The sequence below is a fragment of the Silurus aristotelis genome (assembly GCF_946808225.1).
Source record: "Silurus aristotelis genome assembly, chromosome: 18".
Classification (NCBI taxonomy): Eukaryota; Metazoa; Chordata; class Actinopteri; order Siluriformes; family Siluridae; genus Silurus; species Silurus aristotelis.
The window spans coordinates 7870988-7897686 of record NC_139591.1 but is presented as its reverse complement, the minus strand read 5'-3'; the positions used below and the strand labels follow the sequence as shown (position 1 = coordinate 7897686).

Genomic DNA, 26699 nt, shown 5'->3' with positions numbered 1-26699 from the left:
ATGTTTGCTTCTGCTAGAAAAATGAAGACTTGTAAAATTGTGTTTACTCTAAAAAAAAGAAATTTGTGCTTACTCTAAACAGGATTTTTATTGATGTTACTGCTATGATGGTAGCAGCTGAATGAACTTGGAATAGTATAGAAACATTTTGTCTGCCAATTTACAGAGGAATGCATCTAATCTATTTTGAAGGAACGTCATCATGTAGCAAGAGAATATACTAGGAATATATGAACTTGTGAAAGACTTTTAAATTTGTAATTTGAACACTGCCAGTTGCTGACAGTGGTATGAAGTCATGTAACAGGAGTGAAGGGGGTTGAGATGAATGCAAATGCAGTTAGGAATTGTGTGAAAGGAGCAGGCAAACAATACAAAACATTAAGCAGAATCAAGGTCAAAGGAGTTGACTTAATTAAAAAAATATATGATACAAATTAAATGATAATAAGGAAAGTGGATATAAGTGCAGATAACAATTTATAAAATTTAAATTTATAAAATTGCCCCCACTGCTGTTCACATACCTCCCAAACCGCTCCACCAACAACGCCATCTTCACCACACTCCACCTAGCCCTAAGTGACCTGGAACACAAAGACTTATATGTATGACTGCTGTTCATAGACTTCAGCTCAGCATTGAACGCTATCATTCCTCAGCAACTGATTGGAAAGCTGAGCCTGTTCTCAACACCTTCCTCTGTAACTGGATCATGAGCTTTTTAATCAAAGACCTTGGGCAATCTGGATCGTGAACAGCACCTCTAACACCATCTCACTGAGCACTGGTGCCCCCAGGGCTGTGTGCTCAGTCCCCTGCTGTTCACCCTGCTGATGCTTGACTGTGTAGCAATGCACAGCTCGATTCACATCATCGTGTTTGCTGATGTCACGACTGGGGTGGATCTTATCAGCAAGAAAGATGAGTCAGCCTACAAAGGTGAAGTACGGGGGTTAACAGAGTTTTATTCAAACAACAACCTGTCTCTGAATGTAGATCAACAAAATCGATGGTTGTTGACTTTAGAAGGACACGTTGTGAAAAATTTGCACATTTTTCTGCTGCTAGTATTTATTTTTATATGGACATTCCATTTGCATTCCATCTTCTGTACCATACTGGTCGGTGATACAGTGTCACTGTGTTTACTGTTTCAACAGTCACTGACTACTTGCATTAGTTGTTCCTTTTTGTTTGCACTAAATGTTGTTAGTTGGTTAGCGTTGAGCTTTGTGTACTTCTGTGCTCCTTTTTTTGTTGTCTGAAGTAGCACCTTGGTCCTGGGGGAACATTGTTTCATTTCACTGTGTACAACACAGTATATGGTTGAAATAACAATAAAAGGCTTCACCACACTACTTGACACAACAATACTGAGAAAACTTCAACTTTTGCACTTTTTTTATTCCACGGCTCCTGGTGTGTTTCTTTGTGGGCTGGGGTTGACGTCCTCCACAGGACCAGCAGGAGAAGTGAGATCTTCAGTAGAGCGGTTCAAAAGCAGGTTGTTGGAGCAATGCCTTCCGCAGTGCAAAATGGCAGAGTGACATCCTCCAAAGAAATGGCAGACAGATCAATGTCCTCTGAGGCGTGTTTGTCTTTGGGTCAGCCAGCCTCTCCGTGAAAAACTCCATCAATAGCTGAATATCAATATGTCAATATGAATTGGCCCCAAATCATACTTTGGAGTTTGTCTGACAGGTGGTCCCCAAAAATCCTCCAAATCAAGCCCGAAGGCTGGCTTTCCTGAGCACCTCTATTGATATCCCAACCAAGTAAAAAAATGTTTGAAATTAGTAAGTGTCTAGTAACTTTTACATTGAGCAAAGAAAAAAAAAGAAATCACACTATGCTCTTAAAACAACAAAAAGTAATACATAAATATTAGAATCAACATTGGTATGAGCCAAATTTCATGTTATTACTTGGCTGTCAATCAGAGTGCATCAATTGCAACACCACAGGTGATGCTTAAATGCTAATGCTAGGGGGCATGCCGACTATCAAAAATGTCTCGGGTTACTTAAGTGTAGGGCTGAAACGATTCCTTAAGTAATTTGATTACAAAAATTAATCGAGACAAATTATTTGCCTCAAAGCTTTATTTAGTCCATTTAACTATACACAGAGCATTGTGTTTCCCATGGACCATTATTACTGACGCACCACCAGCTAAACTTTGGAGCGCCCTGAACAGGTAAACACAGTAGATGCTGCAGAATAAAAAATGGAGCAACCGAGAGAAAACATAGAGGGGCGAGGAGAACATTCAGGCCAAAGAAAATGACAGAAAGTTTGGGGCCATTTCAAAATAAAACAAATAAAACACCGTACAGTGCAGTTGCCATTTTTAAAAGTACCTAGAAATTGATTTTTGTATTTTAATTTTTATACATTGCGTACAAAAAGTCAGCAGTGGCTGCGTAGAGTAGGTAGTGGAGCACGTTTTAAAAGCTGGAGATAAATGCACGGAATTAGTTTGTGGAAAATTACAAGCAGTAGTAGTTTTCTCATTGCCAGTTTCTCTGAAGGTGCACTCGTTTTGACACTACGCTTTACTGAGGGAGATTAGGTGTTCAGTGTCCTGAAATGTGTCAGGAGGCAACCAAACATATAACATTTTCGCTAGAGACCACTACCCCACTGAAAAAAACAGTGTTTGCAAGTATAGTACAGCAGTCCCTTGAGTGATAATGTCTTATGCCCCTTCCTGAGGGGACACACTCCCATGGTCTTGGGTGAACAACCCTCGGACGTCTTCTTGGACAAAAAATATTATGGGTGGCCGCAGCCGCAGCCACAGCCCCTGACACCTGAACACTGAGGGGGAGAATTTATAGGGGAGGCCTCCAAGAACCTACTGACAATTTTATCAACAGAGTCGCCAATAGACTAGAAGGTAACACGGGGCCATCTAGGAGAAGCACCTCGTTCCTATCCCTGATGCCCATTAGATTGAGTCACAGATGTCTCCACTATTTGCTTGGGTGCAAAGAGAGACACATCCATGGCTCGGCATAGCTCTGAAAATGCCTCCTCACTAATTCCCCCGTCCGTGCTCATGTCCTTCTGCAGGTTAGCTGGTACACCTGCAAAACCGCCCTGGTGGCTTTGCAGGTGTACCAGCTGGTGGATCGGTGGATCTCTCTCCTGACACACTGTCAGGAGAGAGATAGCATTTAAGCGTCTATTTTACCTGGAACATCATTGTATACCCCTGTACCCTTGCACCCATGATAGTCAAATAAATTGAAACTTTGGGCACAAATATGTCAGAAGAATATGGCTTACTCTATGAGCCAGATACACTATATTGGCAAAAGTATTGGGTCACCTGGTCATAAGTATGGTATGTGATTTTTGACCACTGCATTTCACATTTAGTTCCAATTTGCTCTTTTAATTCTTTTCACTCTTATGGAAAGCTGTTCCACCAGATTTTGGAGTGTGCTAATGGATATTGGTGTTCCTCAGCCACAAGGGTATTACAAAAGTCAGGTACTGATGTAGGTGAGGAGGCCTGGGGTGCAGTCAACATTCCAATTTATCCCAAAGGTGTTTAGTAAGGATCGTAGCTCTATAGCAGGCAACTCAAGATCTTCCTCTCCAAAGCATGTGAAGGGGCATATCTTAAAGGAGCTCACTTTTTGCACAGGGGCACTGCCATGCTGGAACAGATTTGAGTTTCCAAAGACGTCCTATACATTTGAGTGCCCCCAGCTTTGTGTTAACAGTTTAGGAAAAAAACATATATAGCAGGAAAGGTGAGGTGACCCAATACTTTGGCAATATTGTGTAGCTCACTATGGAGCTCGGGGGGGGGGGGGATAAAATAGGAGGGGTTGACGTTAGGGTCCCGCCACCTGGCCACCAGAAATCTGTCGTCCAGGTTGGAGTGTGTGGGGTTCTCTTGCTCCTGTGGCCAGTCTTAAGCCTTGACACCACACGAGTCACCACCTCGAGTACTTCCCATTTCTCATCATGTGAATCTCACCATTCATTTTTACACAATTAATTCTTCCTGCAAGGGAAAGAAACAGCAGGTTCCATTTTATTGAGATCAAGTTTTAACTTGTCAATTAAAGAAGCAAAGTTTTCTTGGTAAAGATTAGGAAAACCCTGTGAAATATTTATCCCTAGGTATTTAAAACTTGATACAAACAAATAAAACGGAATATCATTCCCTGAAATTTGGAGGCCCCTACTGTTTACGGGAAAACAAACACTTTTTGAGAAATGTAATCTATAACCTGAGAATTCTTAACTACTTGTGGAATACCTACAATTGAGTCCGAAAGGTACAACAACATATCATCAGCATACAAAGACACCCTATGTTCTATGTTTCTACTGCTAATGCCGGTAAAATGTTTCGAGCATCTTAAAGCTATGGATAGGGGTTCGATGGCTAATGTAAAAAGTAAAGGGCTAAGAGGGCACCTTGTACCCCTTGATAGAGGAAAATACTTTGAACGTACCCCATTTGTAATTATCGACGCCACAGGAGAGAAGTATAATAACTTATCCAGTGAGAGAAAATATGTTCCAAAGCCGAATCTTTCCAGCACTGAGAATAATTTCACGTTAAGGAGTGATATTGGCCTGTAAGAATTACATTTTAGGAGGTCTTTGCCAGGTTTTAACAATAGATTTATGTTCGCCTCGTTCAAAGTTTGCGGCAAGCTTCCCCTTACAAAAGAGTCCTCAAACATATCAAGGAGAATAGGGGCTAATTTAGATGCAAATATTTTGTAAAAAATCTATTGGGAAGCCATCTGGGCCAGGGTTTTTTTTGTTTTGCATTAATGTAATAGCATTTAGAATTTCCTCAATTTGTACATTTCCCTCCAAATAGGTTTTCTGCACTGAATCAAGAGTGGGTATATCTATACTCTCCAAAAATTCCAGCATTCCAGAGTTTAATGTAGGGCTTTCAGAAGCATATAAATCGAAAAAGTAGTTCCTAAAGGTTGTATTAATTTCAATGGGATTAACGATTAAATTATCACCGTTTTGAATTTGAGGTATAATTTGAGAGGCAGCTTTAGATTTTAATTGGTAGGCTAAAAGTCGACCTGCCTTTTCCCCATGTTCATATATATACCCTCTAGCACGTAATAAGCACCATTCAGTTTTATTTGTTGAGAGCAGGTTATATTGAACTTGAAGGCTCAACCTTTCCTTATAAAGTTCTGGTGAGGGGGACACAGAATAGAGGCAATCCAGTCTTCTAATAGAGTCAATTAAATTGTCCAATTTTTGTTTACGCTTTTTATTAAGGGTTGAATTATATGAGTTTATTTCTCCCCCCATGACTACTTTAAGTGTTTCCCACAATGTAGATGCTGATATAGATTCTGATCTGTTATGTAGTAAGAAGTTATCTATGGCGGTAGTTACGAATGTACATAATTTAGGGTCTGATAACAAGGACATATTCAGTCTCCACAGAGGCCACTCATTGTAACTCAGATTGCAAATGAGATCTAATTGCACAGGAGCATGATCTGATTCCACAATAGGTAAATAATCGATTTGTTTAACAGAAGGAAGGAGAGCTTTATTTATAAAGAAGTAATCGATTCTTGAATAGGAGCGGTGCACTTGCGAGAAATAGGAGTATGCTTTACTGCGTGGGAACAGAAATCGCCAAGGATCAACGGCTCCCACTTGATCAAAGAATGTGGATAAGGCTTGGGCCATCTTAGAACGGGATAATGACCTGGGGTTAGATTGATCGAGGGGTGGACCTATAACAGTATTCAAAATCTGTCCCACCCATGATTTCCTGAGTCCAAACTGGTCGTTAATACGTAGGTGGGTTTCCTGTAGAAATATTATTTTATACTTAAAATACTTAAATATGCCAAAATCTTGCCCCTTTTGGTTGGGCCATTTAGGCCTTTACATTCCAGCTAACAAATCTAACTTTTGACCCCCCAGGAAATTTAGCTAAATCAGCCTTATTAGCCATGTGCAAATATAAATTTAAACATTCAAAAACAGCACTCAGCAATACAAGTTTCCTCACCGTTAAGAACTTCTGAAGACATAACATAAAACAAAACTTCTTAAAATAAACAAAACGCAAAACCAAACCTCCATAATACTCCCTATGCTTGTTCCCACCTACGTATACAGCCTCAGTGACACTCCGTTGTATTTAATATCATGTCGCCTGGCCCAGTGCAGTGCCCTCTCCTTTTCCTGAAATCGGTGGAAGCAGACAATGAATGATCTTGGAGATTGTCCTGCACCAGGTTTGGGGCGAAGCGCGCGATGTGCACGGTCAAGTTCAGGAGGACAAACACGCTCTCCATAGTTTCTTTAAGCAACCCTGATACGAATCTAAGGGGGTCTTTTCCATCTTCACTGCCTTCCAGAATGTTAACAATACGCAGGTTAGCCCTTCTGGATCTGTTCGCCAGATCATCAATTTGATCGAGAAGAGATGAATTTTGCGTTTTCAAGGCATTAATCGTCGCTTCCACTGCGACCAGCCTTTCAAAGTTTTCACCAGCTAATACTTCAGTGGACGTGAGTCGATGCTAAAACGAGCTTACTGTCTCCCTTAACGTGTCAAGAGAGGCTTGCAACGGCTGGATTGAATCATGAATTAAACTTGCCATGTCCTCCTTTAAACTGGCCCGTTGTTTTGCCAGTTCGGAGATTAGCTGACTTATCGACAAATTGTCCGTGCTGTCTTTAACAGGTGAATCCTTGCTGTTAGCGGTTTCGTTAGACGCCATGATTGCTAACTTGGCCACTATAGTAGCACATGATCGTGTTGCTGGTGCAGTACCTTGCTTCTGCTTCAAGTTGCTCATTTCTCCTACCGAATTAAGTGTAGATCTTATGTTTTGTATCGTGAAGCAATTAGATAAAAAAAAAAAAAAAAAGAAAATGCTTTAACAAGTTTAAAAGGAGTGTGGTTGGGAGGTCCTCGTCCCCGCTGCTCTCTCTCACATCGTCAAAACCGGAAGTGGAAGCTGTTCATTTTTAAAAGATTTATATATAATTTCTTTTATGGAATAGATTTTAATTATAGATTACTGCAGTAATAGACCAATAATAGAATGGATAGCACTGTCTCTGTAAAGTTTTTGTACAGTGTAAATTATTTATTTGTGTCTATGATAACCATGGTCCATGATAACATTAAGCTTTGTTTGCTCATACCCTTGTAAGTTCCATTGGAAATTGTTTAATTTTTCATTATGTTAATACATTTACATCTAAATATAACGTATATGAAACTATTACTTCATATTACTTTGCACTTTGTTAATCATTCAAGAAACACTGTGGTCTTTTTATTTAAACCACAAATGCTGTGAAGAGCTATATCCTGAAAATGTTGAAACAAAATTGCAAGGACCCAGGTTGTGCAGCATTTGCCATTTATTTACATTTATTTACAAAACCACTGAACAGAGATGACACTAGTAGTCTAGGTCTGCTTCTATTAAATACAATATAATAGCGTGACCCCAGTGATAAAACTAGTGACTAGTCATTAATACAACATAATGCAGAGACCAACACTGGATCCGGTTCTTATTTTATGATGGCATTTGTTTAGTAAATGTTAGTTCTCATAGATGCATTCTTCTCTCTGAGTCTGCCTGATTGTTTGTGGATAAGATCCTGTAGTACAAATCCTTGTATTTGATCTGTCACCAAGCTGAGCATTTTGTGGATTTAAAACTGGGTTGATTGTAGTAGTGGAAAACGTGAAGTTTTCGTAGATTTTATTTCTGTAGACTATAGATCCATTTGCAGCAGCACGTTTCTTACCTGCCCATTTACATAGAGACAGAAACAATTTATGTATGTTAATAGAAATTTCCCCAAAAAGCATTAACTGCTGTAAATATGCTCTCTATTAACATCTAATTAGGAAGTGTTAAAGATTTTTGTGTTTAACCTTTATTATGGGCATTTAAACATAAGTACGATGTCAGCAATTCAAAGCAGTGGGTTTATGGGAAATATACAAGTTCCTCTTTAAATGACCTAAGCTTTCATGTGAACTGGATAAAAAAACCCAAAAACAGAATTTTGTCTATACACATTGTGTATATTGTAAATATATGAGATGACTTGATATACTAAGTTTAATAAAGGGACTTACATTTGAAGATGGCAAAACCAAGCACACTTAGAAAAAGCAGCCCTGCACATGTACTGATAACTGCTATGATAATCCATTGTTTCTCGAATGTTGTCGTGTTTTCTCCTTTCTTACAGCCCCCTGAAACATACAAACACACACCAACACACACAAAGATTTAATCAAAATACACTGCACTTAAAAAAAAAAACAGGCAGTTTTTTGTATTGCCTTTAAAAAAATAAAAAATAAAAAATTGTGAAGGAAGGCGGGTGAAGTAACAGAAGCCATTTTAAGATTTTCAGAATTCGCCGAGTCATTCTTGCTCTCTGATTATCTCAAATATCTTCTCTATACTGTAAATAAAAGCTGTAATGTACTGAAAGTTGAATATTATGTCAATGTTCTTTTAAATAATTTAGCCTTTAATTATTCACTATTAAATCTCCACTAGAAACTATTGATATTACAAGTAATACTTATAACATTATTAACCATTGCGGTAATGAAAGTAGAGATTAGGCCTGTTACAACCATGACAATGACTATACAGTTTAGAGTATAGTATAATAAAATGTAGTATGAGCTAAATATTATCACTGTCTCTCTTATATAAGGCAGTTCTAACACACATCCAGTATAAATACATGTATTAGTATGTTTACAAAATATGTATGAAAAAAATTACTTTTTGGTGACTCATGTAAACCGACCTAAAGTAGAACACAATTTATGTATGTATGATAGAAAAAGATTATAATAGTACTATAATAGTTCAAACAGCATTCAAATAGCTCTGCAATACTCAATTCAATACTTTTAACTACAGCTGATGCATATCTGCCCCCACTTTTTATTTAAAAAGGTCATAAAGAATAACTAATTGACATAAAAAAGTTTTTTAATTGATTTAATAAGGAGACCTAAAATAAAATACAAGCTATGTATATATCGAATATTGAAGAAAATTATAATAATATTATAATAGGTAAATTAATTCTAACAGCCCAACAATTTTCAATTTAATGTTTTTGTCTACAGCAGATCCCAAGACTTTCCAGAAGAAGTAAACAAAAACCACCACTTAGAGGTGTTCTTTAAACTGTTGACAAAAAAGTCTCAGAGACTGTCCGGTTCACCCCAAAGGCAGGGGCTGTTCATTTTGGAAGCAAAATGTAACATGTAATAATTATAAATCATTCGAGAAACAAACAATTTACTATAAAAAAAAAAAAAAACAGTGGGTATCATGTGCAAAACCTCGCCAAGGATCAACAGCTCAAAACGTCTGTACGCTGTATCCCTCACTATGGGCCTTATTCAGAGTTGGCAGCTTAAATCTAAAACCAATGTGAATATATATACACATATGCAAATATAGACTGTGCAGCTGATTAGAAAATTAAGAGTAAAAAATGTGGACAGAAGAAGAAATGATATTGTATATTACATAATTGTTTTCTAGCAAATATATGATAAACGACAGAGCTATATAAATTAAACAGGTTAATATACTGCATAAATGATGCAATGTAATGATATGGTGTACTGTGTAGTGTAACGTGCACACAGGAAGCAGAGTTTTTTATTATGGTATTAATTTTGAGTTGTTTGAATGTTTAAAACTTTTTTGTTACTCTAATGTTTGTAACTTTCAATCAATTACAAAATTATTCCTTAAAAACTAAGATAAATGAGCAGATATCAAAAATAACAATTAATACAACATAATACTAAGTGCGTCCTATTTATGTGTTGAATGTATTCATAATCCAAAACGAACAACTTTGCATCAAATGTCAGACTTTGGAACTCTCCTTGGAATTCATTTTCTCATTCATGTATGTATATATGTATATATGTATAATATAATGTATGTTGCATATGTACACTGCTTGAACAGAAATGGTCACACTCTGTAATATTTCATTCAAGTACCCTTTGCTTTGATAATGGCCTGCATTTGCTCTGGCATTGTTTCACTAAGTTTAGGCAATGGCAAAAAATTTGTCCTATATGCATTCATTTAATAAGGTCTTCTTCAGCACCTCCCAAAGATTCTCCTTGGGGTTAAGGTGGACTTGGTGTGGAAAAATTCTTGTGGAAATATTGTGCTCCAGAACTCTTTGACAATCCTAATATTTGCATTTTGGAATATGCTGTGATATCGGGAAAGATAAAATCCACTGATGGGTAAACCTGATCATTCAGTATGGTTAGATAGTCAGCTGACCTCATATTTTGGGCACATAACATTGCTGAATGTGGATCTGACCGATTGAATACAATGTAAATATAAAATGATATATGTAATGTAAATATAAAATATTTTAAATTATAATCAGTACTGCTTAGTGCAAACAAGGTGTGTGTGTGTGTGTGTGTGTGTGTGTGTGTGTGTGTGTGTGTGTGTGTGTACGTGTGTGCGCTTTTGTGGAATGTGTTTTTGAGTTGCTTGCAATAAAAAATTGCAATCGAATTGGGGTGTAACCGTACAAAATTCATGGTTCGGTACAAACCTCAATCATCAACAGTTTACATTTTTAAAACAATTTTAAATAAAATGCCTGCTTGGTTACTTAATATATAAAATCATATATTATATTAATAATAAATCACATTAATGCAATACGTGTGATTTATTATTAATATAATATATTATTTTATATATAAATCACATTATTGCAATAGGGTCTCTTACGAGGGAAATATCAAGGTCTGTGACGTCGGAGTGACGTGGGGCCGCCTTCCTGTGGGCTCACCACCTGCAGGAGGGACCGTAAGGGATGGTGCTGTGAGGATTGGGCAGCAGTCGAAGGCGGGGGCCTGCTTAGACTGCTGCCCCCGTGACCCGAATTACGGATAAGCGGGAGAAAATGAATAAATGAATGAATTAATGCAATACACTTTTTTATTATATTGATTAGATTGAGTAATCAATTAAAGTAGCACAAATTAATTATTATATTGTTTTATTAACATATTAAGTACATTTAAATAAATAGAAGAATTTAATTAAATAGTTTACATTTGTTTGATTCCATTCGGGTAATACAGATGTGTATATCTCTGTGTGTGTGTGTGTGTGTGTGTGTGTGTGTGTGTGTGTGTGTGTGTGTGTGTGTGTGAGACTACTAATTATATTTCGGTGCAATACAAATTGTATTTCCGGTACTGAATGAGTAGCCACAGTAATACTGCGTTAACTAGTTTCTTTTTTTTTTTATACCCCTGGCATTGTTGTGTATGTTTTCAAGTTGAATATGAATAAAAAATAGAAAAAAAAAACAGGGCTCAAAGTGCAAGGCGGAGACTTAATAAACTTGAGGTCTGCCACTTAATATGTTCGTGAGAAAACTCAGTTTTTAACAATGTTCCGCATGTAAAAAGGATTGCATTCAGTACACATGTGTAACGATGCAAAAGCCCTGTACTGAAAAAAGTTCAGTATGAATACATGTACCGTTACACCCATATAATCAAATAGTTTTAATAATTGTGGTAGATTAAAAAAAAAAGGCTAAAAACCCATTTGTCATAGTTCTTCAGGTTGGTTTTTGGATTTTTTTACAAAGTTTGTGGTCTCAATGCTACTGCGGCGAAAAATGCTATTGTACAAAAAATGGCACACTGGGTTAGCGGAAGCAAGATTTTGAGAAATCATGTGATTGAGCAAGTAATGAAGAAGTATTTATTGAACAAATCTGTGAGGAAATTATTGGTCATGTGAACATTAAAAAGAACTAAAATCCAAACTGTCTTCTTTTGGTTTAATCATATATCTTAGATGATCTACCTTGATTGAAAATAAATGTCTACATTAGAGAGTAGGTAAAGGACTTACCGGAGTTGCATGGGAGTGAGATGTTGGTGACTATGAATTTATTTGAGTAATCAGCACGGCAAGTGATCGTATCTCCATCTGTCCAGTTTGGCTTGCAGAGGGTCAGTGTGCTTCTTATATTGCTGGATGTGTGATTGAGGTAAAGACCTGCTCGAGTCCAAGAGAAGTTCACCTGCTGTAATTTCAAACCCTGTACAGAGCAGAGCAGCTCCACACAGTTGACAATAGTGGTGTTTATCCACTGCAGGGTAAGAGATAGTACTGAAAGTAGAGAGACAACACTGAAGTCAGAACGTCATGGTGATATTTGCTTGTGAATTCATACATTACAGTATATTGTACAGGCTTCCTGAGATAAACATTATTATTTAACATATACATAACATAATAATATGCATGTATTTTATTATGTAAGAATGAATATACTGTACATATACGCATTACAAATACTTAACAGAAAACATTTTAAAAGTCAAAGTAAATATAAAAAGAAAATTAATCATCATTACCATTAAGCCTCAGGATAGTAAATGTATCCACTGCTGGTGGTGGTATTACTCTGGTCATCACGCAATTGTAAACACCAGCATCGCTATTTTTAACACCTGTTATAGCCAGTCCTTTTATATTCGCTTTAAACCGGGGTTTGCAGCTATGGTCTTGAATTTTATTATTTTCAATAGAAAATAGACACAAACTTAACGCTTTATCCTTTATCCACTTTGCACCAATCTTCATAGAGGTGTTAGAAATGGGAAATTGAAATGGACATGGTAGAAAGGCAGTCTCTCCATTCCACACTGTAATGTTCACTTCACCTACAGATTAAAAGAGGGAATGCATAAAGAAATTACAACTAATTCAGAACAAAACACTTACTTAAAAAGAAAAAAAATCAGGCTTGACAAAATTAAACAATAAGGCAATACAACAAGATGTTATTATCGTCCTAAATCGAAACTCTTTTTTTTTTTTTTTTTTTTTTGAGCCATTAACCCATTGTTTATGTTCCCCCCAAAAGGCTAAATAGTTATGTGCTAGTTATGTATCATAATGCCTTGATGTATTGTACTATGAAACATCAACACAATCACATTCCATAATATTTTGTGAAAAGGCTTGATCTTTACATCCTTAAGTACAGTTTCTTACAGATAGGTAGAATTAATAGCACAGGGAATCATTTTCTTTACTTTGAAACCAAATATAGATTTAAGCTACTATTTAGTAACAATTCTAATGAACTATAGTTATATCAATTCGAAGAAGTTTAAAATGTGGCTGTCTTTTATTCCGCTATTGATTTAAATATAAACATGACTATGTTCATCCATCAGATGGCACCCTAAAAGGTACAAATAAAAAAGTCAAACAATAAATGCAATAATCTATGCAATAGGTTTCGCAAAGCTGCTTAAAAAAACATTACAAATTATCCCTGTGACCACCATAAGTATAAATTGACATCTTATTTAGTAATGTAACACTATTTTAAGAGGCATCTGTAGTTAGAGCTTTGCAATAAACCGATCATAATCTAAGATGAAATTGAGAATAAAACATCTTACTGGTGATCACAGAAGACAAAAGTTGTAGCACTTGAAGACGGCACAGGAGCTTCCTTGATAACATGATTAACTCAAAGTTTAGAACCGTTTTTCCTCGACTAGAGTGGATGTGTGTTAAAGAGGTCTAGCTTTCTCCTACACATTCTCACACGCACACACACACACACACACACACACACACACACAACACATCACAGCAAGTTCTGTCTAGATGAACTCACATTTCCATTTCACACTAGTGACGAAATAGTGACTACGCTGCACTCTACAGTTAGCAGGACTGCCTACAGATTATTATCAACATTCGGATAAAAAATATATATATAATAATGAGGTAAATCCTAAATAAAACCTAGAAAAATGAGATGTTTATTCTCACAATGATTTCCTTAATACTGTTTAAGGTTTGTGTGTTTAGAGCCATATTTCTTTTTAATCACAGATAAACACAGTGACATAAAGGAAAGATTTCGAAATGTTTTGTCTTAACCTCTAACAGTTCTTCTTTCTGTAGAAGCTAACATAAAATAACTTTAGTATGCAGGAAATGCAAGCCACAGCACTTTGTTACAGAATTTCGTAACAGCAGCTAATAGTAACTGAAGCAAAAACACAATGTTATTTAGAAATTTATATATATACACACTTGTGCCAGAGCCACACACACTACTGTGTAAAAGTCTGTTCTGTGGTGAAAATGGTACACCATGCATTCAGTCAGTGGTGGTCCCTGTTCTACTTATATATGTAGATGCAAATAGGTCTACACCTGACTATAATTTAATTTGAAGTATACATTACTACTACATTTGTATAATAGTTTGATTTGAATTTATTTTTAAGTTTAAATAGCGTTCTATTGTATTTTCTGTAATGTTTTTTCTCTGCTGTAGCAATTATTTTATTTTATTTTTTTTTACTGTACGTATGTGTAAACATATTTATAAATATATACAGTGGTGTGAAAAAAGTGTTTGCTCCTTACTGATTTTTATTATTTTTTTGCATGTTTGTCACACTATAATGTTTCAGATCATCAAACTAATTTAAATATTAGTAAAAGCTAACACAAGTGAACACACTCTGCAGTTTTTAAATGAAGGTTTTTATTATTAAAGGAAAACAAAATCCAAAACTACATGGCCCTGTGTGAAAAAAACTGTTTGCCCCCCCCTGTTAATACTGTGGTTTATCACACCCAAGTTTAATTTCTCCAGTCACACCCAGGCCTGATAACTGCCACACCAGTTCACAATCAAGAAATCTCTTAAATAGGACCTGCCTGACAAAGTGAAGTAGATAAAAAAAAACCCTTAAAAGATAGACATCATGCTGAGATCCAAAGAAATTCAGAAACAAATTAAAAAAAAAAAGTAATTGAGATCTATCAGTCTGGAAAAGGTTATAAAGCCATTTTTAAAGCTTCGGGACTCCAGCGAACCACAGTGTGAGCCATTATTCACAAATGTCAAAAACAAGGAACAGTGGAGAAACTTCCCAGGAGTGGCCGGCTGACCAAAATTACCCCAAGTGCACAGTGACGACTTATCCAAGAGGTCACAAAAGACCCCACAACAACATCCAAAGAACTGCAGGCCTCAGTTGCCTCAGTGAAGGTCAGTGTTCATGACTCCACCATAAGAAAAAGCCTGGGCAAAAATGGTCGGCACGGCATGCACCCCAGGCCTCCTCACCTCACCTACATCAGGACCTGCCTTTTGTAACACCTTTGTGGCTGATAATACAAATATCCATGAGCACACTCCAAAATCTAGTGGAACATCTTTCCAGAAGAGTGGAGGGAATTATAAGAGTTTGGAACTAAATGTGTAATACAGTGCTCAAAAATCACACAATACTTATGAACAGGTGACCCGATACTTTTGGATGGATGGATGGATCGATCTACATTATGTGCATGTGTATATGTATGCCTATCGAAAGTTGTCTTCTTTTTCTTCTGTCAGCTGCTCCTGTTAGGGGTCACCACAGCGGATCATCCGTCTCCATACCCCCCTCCTGTCTTCTGAAGGAATTCTAAAAAAAATTGTTTATGAAATACCAGACTTGGTAAAGTGACCGTGGCACTAGCTGTGTCAGTATCAAGAACAAGAGTTTGTGTTTAATATTATTAGTATACAGTAGGTGTGTATAATATGTATGGTGTAGTCTAGTACAGTAGGTGTGTAATATGTAGTTCACTGTAATGGCTCACCATCAGAAATACGTCGTGGTTTTTTTTGTTTGTTTTTTTTACCTTAAATCTGTTTTACATGCTCTGTTCAGCCACAGCACCAGATTAAGCAACAATTTGAATGACACTATTCACTGTTACACTGCGTGTTATACTACAATATCAGGTCACACGGTGTGAAGATGTCGCAGATCTCATTAATGCTGAAATTTCCAGAAAGAGAAGAAAGCACCCCATTTGAGTCTATTTATATTGTGAGCACAAAACGCACTAAGTCTCGTAGTAGCCCACTTCCTTTTGGGTCATTGTGGAGAGCTTGATGGAAGAGAGGAAGGAATGGGAGGTAGGTGACAAGATATTAGCTACAGAATTGACTTTATTGTGCCACAGTCACATTTGAGCCTTTTAGCATTTAACCCACACACACACACAAACACACATTCATACAAACACATCAACTACTGCAGGTACATCTCTCTCTCTCCTGAGGCTTCAGTTTTTTCACTTTCATCCTCTTGGCTGAAGGGAACACTCATTGGTAGAAATGCCACATAGGTGTTTAATCCTTACCACTAACCTCCTCTGGCGTCACCCTCCATTCACAAACTGGCACTCGAACACTCCCGTGCTACCAGTTTGCTTTACCAGAAAAGACGATGTCTTGTTTGAAAAAGTAAAACTATACAGTATGTGAAAACATGTAATAATATAGAATTAGTTATAATGTAATCTTTTATATTCAAATCATGTATAAGAGTTTAACAGGAAATATGTAATCACTAATGTTGCATCTACTAAAAGGACACTGGGAAGAAAAGTGTTTACATTTCTGGAAAACAAACAATATGTAGTACAAGAAATATTGTTAGATGTAGGTGAAAATGTCCTGCAGTGATATTCTTACTCACCTAAAAAAAAAAAAAAAAAACAGATACTCATTCTTTTGACTCATATTTCATGGCAATATAATAAAATATTCAGCTACATTAACTGATTTACCACCTTTCTCACTGGTCGGTGTGTCTGAAGCTCTTCCACGTTAATAAAAGTCTATTAGATCTTTTTCTTCTGCCATCTGGGCCTTGAAATAGAAAATAACAATAACAAAAAAAAAAAAAAAAAAAAAAAAGGGAAAAAAAAAAGCCAGACAGACAGCTGTATGTCTATATGTTACTTTAATAGGTGTTAAAGGAATAACATTTGCGTCAGCAGACAGTGTTATGACGTAGGACTTGTTGAGAAGGGTAATGGCAAAGGGACCCTTTCTATACAAGGGTTTCAATAAGGCAAGGCTGCATTGACAACAGGGCTGTAACAAGCATGGCGTCATACAGTACGAGTGACACTAATTAGATCAAGCACACGTTGTACGAACTCATTTGAGGACACGGAAAAAGGTAACCCTTAAACAAGACTGCTTCAAAAGCCAGTGGACATACATTCTTGTACACAAAGGAATAAAGATGACCATTTGAAATGAATGCAGAATCCAGATTCTTAAGACTCAGACGATTTTGGAAAAAAGTAACAAATTAGCTTTAAACAGAGGGTTTGGCAACTATGCCGTTAAATTCCCTGGGTTTTTTTTTTGTTTGTTTCCTCGTCAAATATATTCGGATGTTTGATTATGGGATGATGTTTCTTTTAAATCATTTTAACAGAGAGATGATACATTAATGAGGCCATGTAGCTCTTCAAGAGCCCAAATTGGGTGTTACATTGATGACTGGAAATTGTTATAAATTGTATCGCAGTTAGGAGCAAACTCCTCCATACAAAGCGGTCACGTACAGAAAGACTGGAATTGGAATTAGAAAAATACAGGTACAAAATCCATTACATTCAAGAGACAATTCTAGCACAAAAAAAGGGTATTATATTATAAGCTTTATAACTATTATAGGAACTCGAGATTCATAGAGGCATCTTCTACAGTACTTTGAAAAAACGGGAATGACATTTAATGGCGGCATCGGGAAAAGGATCGAACCTCATTTATAAATCATGCAAGGATGTTCGAAGAAGTGCACCTTCAATCAACGCATTATTGTACATAATGCCAATTTTTCAATGCAATAATTTGTCTTCAAATACAGAGGGCTGAATAATCAGAGCAAGTAATCATGAAAGGGGACGTGGTCATAGAAAGGGGGAAAAAATAATTCAGAGGGTGACATTTTGGTTTGGGTTTAAGGTGCAAATACAGTTTTTCTAAAAGAGGCATTTTAAAAACACTTTGTACACCATGCCAACCTGCAGGTAAAGGCTGAGGAAATTCCATCAGAAATATAGAATTTATTGTGCTAACATTATGCATTTATGCATTTATTACCTGAAAACAGACTCACCGACTAGAATGAACTTTCCTGGTTTGTCCTTGCACACTATCAGATTACTTAAAACAGACAGCGCTTCCTTGTCTTTGGCAAATGTCTGGAAAAACAAACTACCCACTTGTTAGTTATTAGCTTATACATATATGACAAGTTGGCCGTTTATTAGCTACACTTGCAGCATGTCTAATGAACTGTCAACTTGGTGTGTATCAGGGGTGGACAAATTAATAAGCTAGATCAAAGACTGGGCTTCTAAAGTACATCCAGGACTGTTTTTATTCACTATGACCTCACAGCTCAATAGACTAGATGTCGCAATCTTTTTTTTTTCCAACTTTTTTTCCCCACATTCGCAGAACAAATTGTGTTTGTTCCTGGAATAAAATGTTCTTCATGTTGGTCAGGCCACATTGATGCTTTAACCATAGTGCACAATATTTATTCAGACACTTTGGCTCTGCCTGCTGTACTGTATCTAAATGCTTTTAACAGAGGGATTCAGCATGTAGAAGAGAGGCAAACAGCCTAATATGTGATAAGTAAACACCGTAATGAATGTTATAGTATAATGATTATGGCTGAGGTGTCCTCTACTTGCAAAATTACCAAATCCTTCGCACTGAGTAGCACATTAGAGCTTTATCCATGTCCAGTTGGCTTACTATTTGTCCACCCCTGCTGTATGTATCCATATTTATAGCCACAATGTTGCCAGCTTATTAGTTACACTTCTGTATAAACAGCAACTCTTTTACGATTTTATAACGTACTTTCTTCCGTTATAGCAGATACATGATGGGAAGAACTTGTTTGCTGCAAACCTGGATGTGCACGAAACACTCGGGAAGACATCTCTTAGCGAAAGTTGATCTTAAACGTACATTGAGAAATTGTGTGAACTCACTGAAGCGTAAGATACTGATCAGCCCAAGTATTTCTCGTTACATTATCAGTTGGAACGACTCATCCTTTTCCTCAAAGACCACCTATAAGGAAGTAAACACCACAGGGAATATCAGTCTGTAATGCCCTGATCCAGTGGACATTACAGGGAAATATTCCTCCTACACCGTATCGGCGCTCGTTTGAGCCCGTTAACCCTTTATGTTCAAACACAATGAGGTTATATCCCTTGGCTCTGACTAATTGTGGAGAACAGAGGGACATTCAGACGCTCACAGGTACACACATCTCACTGTGCTCATTAGACAACAGATAAACATGGCAGCGCCGGCTGCCTCACATGTGCATTCCCAAAAAAGCAGGGACTACTTCTCTAGAAGCGGTGCATTATTTCAGTGCTCATTGGCTTATTATAATTATATATATAAATACACACACAGTATCTCACAAAGTACACCCCTCACATTTCAGCAAACATTTTATTATATGTTCTAAAGGGACAATACTATAGAAATGAAACTTGGACATATTTTAGAGTAATCAGTGTGCAGCTTGTGTAGCAGTACAGACTTTCTGTCCTCTGAAAATAACTCCATATAAAGCCATTATGGTCAAAATAACAACAAAAGTGAGTACACCCTAAGTGAACATGTCACTGTGTCCAAAGTGTCAATATTTAGTGTGAGCACCATTGTTATCTAGTACGGCCTTAATCCTCCAGAGCACACAGGTTGTTGCTGGGATCGTTTTCCACGTGGCTGGTGGATGTTAGAGACATGGTGCTTCTGTACCTTCTGCTTGAGGATGCCCTACAGGTGCTCAATAGGGTTCAGGTCTGGAGACATACCTGGCCACTCCATTACCTTCATCTTCCTCATCTTGTTGTCCTTTTGGCAGTGTGTTTGGGGTTCGGCCCAGTTTCTGAAGGGAGGGCATCATTTTCTGCTTCAAAATGTCACAGTACATCTTGGAATCTATTTTTCCCCTCAATGAACCGCAGCTTCCCAGTACCATCAGCACTCCTGCAGCCCCACACCATGATACTACCACCACCATGCTTGACTGTAGGCAAGACAACATTTTCTTGGTACTTCTCACCAGGGCGTCACCACACATGCTGGATACCATCTGAGCCAAACAAGTTTATCTTAGTCTCATAAGACCACAGGACATGGTACCAGTAATTTATGATCTTAGACAGGTTGTCTGCAGCAAACTGTTCGAGGGCTTTCTTATTAGCCAGCTTCAGAAGAGGTTTTATTCTTGGACGACAGCCTGCAAACCGACTTGTTGCAGTGTGCGGCGTATGGTCTAAGCACTGACAAGCGGACCTTCTGCTTCTGCAACCTCTAAAGCAATGCTGGCCGCACTCATGCGTCTGTTTTTTGAAGCAGCTTCTGCACCTGACACACAGTACGAGGACTCGACTTCTTTGATCGACCCTTGTAAGTCCTGTTCCCGTCATACAGCCGTTATCACTTAGGGTGTACTCAATTTTGTTGCCAGCTATTTTAATATTAATGGCTGCATGTTATTTTCAGAGGACAATAAATCTTTACAGCTATACAAGCTGTACATTGACTACTCAAATATATTCAAATTTAATTTCTATAGTATTGACCCTTGAGAAAAAAATATATATAGTAATCCCCCGCTTTATCGCGGAATTGCTTTTGCTACAAACTAATTAGTTTGGCTGATTTTCCCGGTCTCTCGCGGATAACACGACAGACCAAAAAAACGAGTTTTATGTTAAAATAATGACATTTATTAATAAAAATATACTTATTCATTATAAAATGAAGTAAAATGTTAATACAGTACAGTACTGTATACATAAAAGCATTTTTTGGGGTGGCGAGGTTTTTGTTTATCACAGGTTTTTTTTTTTTTACGTAACCACCGCGATAAACGGGGGATTACTGTATATAAGATTTTGTATACGATTTATTGTATATGACAATAGTCTTCATTCAGTAGAATTGACCTTAGAATCATACAAAAGAAGAAAAAGGCCAGCAAAATAACTCCCTAAAGCACACTACACATTTAAGGGAAAAAGGAGGATCGTATTATAGTTCCTAAAAACAAATGACTTAGAAAAATGCGAACTTCACAGATGCGATTTGCGGAAAAAAAGAAGAAGAAAAAAAAAAAAAAAAAGCATCAGTCATTATGATGTTGGAAATGTCTATTAGAGTGCTCATTGTGAAGTCGATATTGAGCGTTCCTTCATTTTGACTGAGAGATGAGCGATCTGAATGCAAAATCATGAGGGTTTTTTTTTTTTCTTTTTTCAATCCTTTCATTCCCAGAGGAGGTTGAAAGAAAGGCTCTATGATGGTTTATTGGAAAAACAAAAACAGTGCATGTCGAGCCAGGAGCAAATCATCAGCCAGGTACGATCCTCAGTGCTGTGGGCACTGCGCGTTACGGGTTACATGCACGAGAGAGAACCGATTCTCTGCTCGATTTGCTACTCTCCCCCTTCTCTCTTACACTGGAAACTCAAAAGGAATGGGCAGAAGCAGCAAGAAAGCCTAACGCCATGTAAGAGAGAAACTGCGTTCGACTTCTGCTGGCACGAGAATTGGGGTAGGAGGTGCATCAAAATTAACACTGTTACCTCATCCCAGAAATGTATTATGCGCACGTTTAGTGCGAATGGTAGAAAACCAGAAGAGAAAAAAATTAAATTGCCTAAAAGTCTGTCACACTGAGTTGCCAGTTAATGATGCCATCTAGCAACAAATAAACTGCCATCTGGTGTAATACGGTATAGCTAAAAATTAGTGCAGTGTCTGTTACGAAACTACCTTAGGAAACTAGTAGCACTCTTTTGGATTAGCTATCAAGACTCAAGCACACACACACACACACACACACACACACACACACACACACACACACACACATTTGGATTTGCTATCAGGATGCTACACGCACACACACATACACTCATACTGTTTACACACATCCACCCACCCACATTGCAGGAAGGTCAAGTATTGACATAAAATGCATTGTATCATTCAAGTATACTGCTCTAAAAAAATCTATTCATCTATATAGCTGTGCACGTGAGAGCGGAAGGGTGCCCAGTACAGTAACGGGGAGCTGTTAGAGAAAAAATAAAAAGAGAGAGAGAGAGAGAGAGAGAGAGAGAGAGAGAGAGAGAGAGAGAGAGAGAGAGAGAGAGAGAATGGCTTCTGACCAGGTCAGTGTTCAATCACTTATTAACTTGTTTGCTTTGGATCACAAACGTGCACTTTTGCAGTCTCACTCACGCTGCTCTTGTGAGAGATGCAGTCATGGATGCTTGCACTGGATCCAAAAAGGGTCATTGACCAGAAAAGAGGCATCTAGGCATTAATTGTGCATTGTCAAGGTGAAGCTTGCGCTGAGAGGGACTTGGGTTGAGAAGCAGGCTGGCTGTGAGGTATGGGGGCTGTAGAGCAAAATTACACACGCGCGCACACACACCTAGTATGCAATGCATGTGCGTTTGGCTCTGGGCAGGAAAGAGAGCAGGAAGCCACAAGATTTTCCTCTAACAGAGAGAGGTTTTATGCAGAACGGTTGAAAATGAGAACAAGACTTGAGAGAGCTTCCCTAGGTCCATTTTCTCATATTGAAAAAAAAAAAAAAAAAAAAAAAAAAAAAACGTTTACTTTAAAACAGCAGCCATCTCCAGTTTCTGAATGTCTAGAGCAAATGGAGGAAGCCAGACCACACCTTTACATGATCTCTCGTGTGTGTGTGTGTGTGTGTGTGTGTGTGTGTGTGTTTGTTAAAGCCTCCATGGTAACCTAGTAGCGCATCTTCCTCCTCTTCCATTTCAGCTTGCTCCATGCGCTCTCTTTCTCTCCCTCTTTAGAACTCGTTTTGAATGTGTATATATATTCCCCAGCACAAAGCTCTCAGGTACGTCCCAATTAAGTCCACCCGCAGAGGAGGTCAACAGCCTCACTGATCAGCACAAGAGATCAGCATGGGAGTCTGAGGTGCCATGTCCTTCACCTGACCTTCAGCAGCCATGCTCACTGCTCGCTGCCCTCTGAAAGCACACGCACATCCATGCAATTATTAAGCAGAGTTTTATACACATATACACTACTGTGGTTTGTATGCACTGTAATTCTTTGATTCATCTTTATTATTTCGAACTATTATTTCTACAGAATTGCGAACATGTCGATTAAAAAAAATCATATTACATATTTAGACAAAAAAATCTAAGTAGGCGTGCTGGGTATTACTCGCAAAACCACGGAAACTTGTGTGACTGTCCGAGCCTATCGATGCTATCTGTGGAACAATGCTTAACAGCTCATTTATTTATATAACTGCACCTGAGACCACCCCTCTTCACGACATTTCACGTTTCGAAGATTTACATGTAATGTGTTTCCATGTTTGCGCGTTTGTGTGCCGTTACACACCGATGCACGTTCTCCATGGCGGCGACCTCGGCGAGGGCTGCTAGGCTGAAGAAGGCCGGCAGGCTGCCAGACTCATCTGGTCCGTGGTCAGTGGAGCAGCTCTCAGTGTTGCATAAAGTCTCATGAGTTAATGGCTTTCCATCCTGATCCTGGGTCAGATCCTTCACTTTGTCCGCTGCAATGACACAGAATCACACCTCTTTAGTTTCCTGTACAATTGCAACATGTCTCACATGACCATCAGTATGGTATTTTTGTTCAACTCGCCTTCAGACTGAAATCTTTTTTAATAATGCCGAACGGTGCCAAAACACACCCAACAACAAATATTTTGGGGTACATTCATGCATTTATCCTGTCCGCCAATCACGGCAATGCATTACATCATGCTTATATGCACCAAGAGTTTCAGTTCACATGTTCACATTAAAAACCACAAGGGAGGAAAATGTTTTATTCTGCGACAGACTGTTGGCGTCAAATGGGTCTTTCAGAGACTGCGGATTTTCTAGCATAACAATGTCTAAAAATTATACAGTGACTACAGAGAAGAAATCTAGTAAGAAGTATATCGTATGGCAGAAATGCTATGATGGAGAGAAAGGTTAGAGCTGGTTTGAGCTGACAGAAAGAGAAAATTCATTGCAAATTAATCAACATTCTAAGAATTTCAAAGAACACTGTGTGAAATTCATGTCATGAAGTCAAGAGGCTGTTTTAACAGCACTGAGCTAATGTTCATAAATAGTCTAGCAAGTGTTTGTGCCTTCAATAGTTTTTAATGAACTGATTTGGTTCTGTTTCTTACAATATAAACCTAACCATGACCCTGTCAGGTGTATACTGAGTATATATGAGCCATACTGCATATAAGGAGTATAGGCAGATACTGTAGATGAAGAAATGAATGTAGTGTATGTGCATCAAACAGCAGCACATGCGCATCCCACGCCATCCAATTCGCTCTCTTGCTAATGAGCATGGCCTTTTCCTCTTCACATTTTAATCAGGATGAACTGCACTTAATGTCGGTTGCAATTCAAACCACAAAAATACACTGAGCAGGCATAACTTTATCGCCACCAATCAGGCATAGCATTATGACCATCTGCCTAATATTGTGTTGGTCCAGCATTAACTTCTTCAGCAATATGAGCTAAAGGAGTTCGTCTGTTGGATCGCCAGCCTTCACACCTCATGTGCATCATTGTGCCTCGGCCGCCCATGACCCTGTCGCCGGTTCACCACTGTTGCTTCTTTGGACCACTTTTGATAGATATTGACCACTGCAGAACAGGACACCCCAGAAGAGCTGCAGTTTTGTAGATGCTCTGACCCAGTCGTCTAGCGAATTTGTCCTTCGTTAAACTCGCTCAAATCCTTACGCGTGCCCATTTTTCCTGCTTCTCACACATCAACTTTGAGGACAAAATGTTTACTTGATGCCTAATATCACACCCACTAACAGGTGCCATGATGAAGAGATAATAATTGTTATTCAATTCACCTGTCATAATGTTATAATCTCAATACTATGCCTGGTCCATGTAAGTAACAAATAAATGTAAGTTGGAGACTAAAGTCTGTTTTTATGTTACTAACATTATATTACATTTTCATTTAATAAAAAAAACGTAACATATACTTTATAAAAATGTATATACTTTTTATGGGGCAGTGGTGGGTCAGGGGTTAAGGCTCTGGTTTACTGAACATAAGGTCAGGAGTTCAAGCCACAGCACCTCCAAACTGTCACTGTTGGGCCTTTGTGCAAGGTGCGGAACCCTATCTGTTCCAGGGGCACCACACCATGACTGACTCTGTGCTCAGACCCAAGGGATATGCAAAAATGACAATTTCCCCTTCGAATTAATAAAGTAGTCTTTTTATTTTTTTAAACCAAACTAATTATGCCATGCATGCCGTTCATTAAGAGCGGCACAACTGTCATTTGATCAGAAGTTTTGACGAAAGGCTACTGAAAGTAAACCGTGAGTTGAATTTGTATTTGATCAGTATACACTCCTGGGCAAATTTATTTATTTATTTATTTATAAAAAAATTTACAGATTTGCTGTCAAGAAAATTACAAGCTTATTTATTTGCCGTGTTGGGCTTGACCCATGATAGTACGAGCAGTAAAATCGATTGTGACAGCTTCAGTATGGGTGATTTTGTATGCTTTGTGACTCACCCTCAGCAGGCGACAGTCGCCCGTCGGCTGTGCGCACCAAGTGGGTGATTTTGCTTTTTCTGGCTTTTCTCTTCTGGCTACCCACAGGCACATCGCCCATCTTACGGGTCTCAGTGGAAAGAGAAACGACGCCTGGGGAGTCGGACTTTACCGTGCCGGTGTCACTGGCCGTTGATTCGGGCTGTGCTATGGCTACAGACAGGACACATCAACAGATACAGCATTAATAGAAATGCTAGATGAAAGCACTACAAATAACATGCTACAGTACACCACACTACTGGCTACAGGGCTACATTTAACTCTGCACGGTTCACCTCAATGCAGTACTGTAGTGAATGTAGTGGGTCACACAAAAATTTGCAAAAAAAATAAATGTTTCATCGCTTGTTATTATCTAGAAAAATAGATTGGGGTATTAAAATAGATTTTTTTTTTTTTTTTATGTGACCTACTTTGTTCAGCAGCAAATGTTATACACCACAATGGGAATCAAATGGCTTAACCACTGATCTGTTGAGCTACATGAAGTTCTAAGCACATGTAAACACACACACCCACACCAGGTCACTCATGCACACACAAGCAAGACCCCAGAAAGCTGATCAAGAGAATGAAGCCGATGCAGAAAGTGCAGACACATGATGCATGTGTTCTCTGCGTCACCTTTGTCCAAAGTTCCAGCCTTTTCCTTTTTGTGCTTGTACTTGCTAACAATCTTGTGGAATAAAGTCTTTTTCTGAGATGGGGATGGACCTGATTATACATAAAACAGAAAAGAGGAAGACGGCATGCTATGTTAGATGGTTATCACGACATGCTCTGAAGCACTTCCTGTTGGTATGACTAAATCAGGCAATGAGTGGATGGGTTAGGAGGAAGTGATTTAAAGGCGACACACTCACCCTTGTTAGGCGCAGGATTTTCCAGAGGGTTGGCTCCGTTGGCTTTCTTCCTTTTGATGACCGCTGTGCTCTTTTTGTCGAACGTCAGTGGACTGTACTGGGGGAGGCTGTTAAACTTCTTCTCGAACTCCTCCTCCAGCTTCCCTAGGTTGCTGCAGATAAAGTAAATAATCATTTCCTCAAACCTCTCTGTGTGG

At 38.2% G+C, this 26699-nt stretch overlaps 2 protein-coding genes across 3 annotated transcripts in view; both read right to left on the bottom strand.

Annotated features, from left to right (window-relative positions):
- Nucleotides 1-527: 527 nt before the first annotated feature.
- On the bottom strand, nt 528-13742 carry LOC310740694 (uncharacterized protein). Of its 2 annotated transcripts, none has more exons than XM_083567665.1 (5): nt 13529-13724; nt 12470-12778; nt 11961-12221; nt 8138-8257; nt 528-587 (listed from the first exon to the last, which is right to left on the bottom strand). In XM_083567665.1, the coding sequence occupies exons 1-5, from the start codon at nt 13590-13592 to the stop codon at nt 559-561; spliced, it is 783 nt and encodes a 260-aa protein (XP_083423791.1). In that variant the 5' UTR covers nt 13593-13724; the 3' UTR covers nt 528-558. The 2 variants fall into 2 exon arrangements, 1 of the variants encoding a protein (XP_083423791.1); XR_014537703.1 differs by lacking the exon at nt 528-587 and adding an exon at nt 7387-7800 and having other exon boundaries at nt 13529-13742.
- A 3136-nt stretch (nt 13743-16878) lies between these two features.
- The window catches only part of bbx (BBX high mobility group box domain containing), a 48143-nt gene continuing 38322 nt past the window's right edge, over nt 16879-26699 (bottom strand). Inside the window, exons 13-18 of the mRNA XM_083567571.1 lie at nt 26503-26654; nt 26264-26353; nt 25598-25789; nt 23404-23578; nt 18665-23018; nt 16879-18377 (exon numbers count right to left, since the gene is read on the bottom strand). Of these exons, the coding sequence (XP_083423697.1) occupies nt 22928-23018; nt 23404-23578; nt 25598-25789; nt 26264-26353; nt 26503-26654 (700 nt within the window). The 3' untranslated portion in view covers nt 16879-18377; nt 18665-22927. The remainder of the gene's footprint in view (nt 18378-18664; nt 23019-23403; nt 23579-25597; nt 25790-26263; nt 26354-26502; nt 26655-26699) is intronic.

Excerpts from the sequence above, each read along its gene's own strand:
- LOC310740694 (XM_083567665.1), bottom strand. The coding sequence starts at position 13,592 with ATGTTATCAAGGAAGCTCCTGTGCCGTCTTCAAGTGCTACAACTTTTG. Across the intron at positions 12,779-13,528 it reads TTTGTCTTCTGTGATCACCA|GTGAAGTGAACATTACAGTG; the intron begins GTAAGATGTTTT and ends TTTAATCTGTAG. Across the intron at positions 588-8,137 it reads TGGTTTTGCCATCTTCAAAT|GTCACTTAGGGCTAGGTGGA; the intron begins GTAAGTCCCTTT and ends TTTGTGTTCCAG.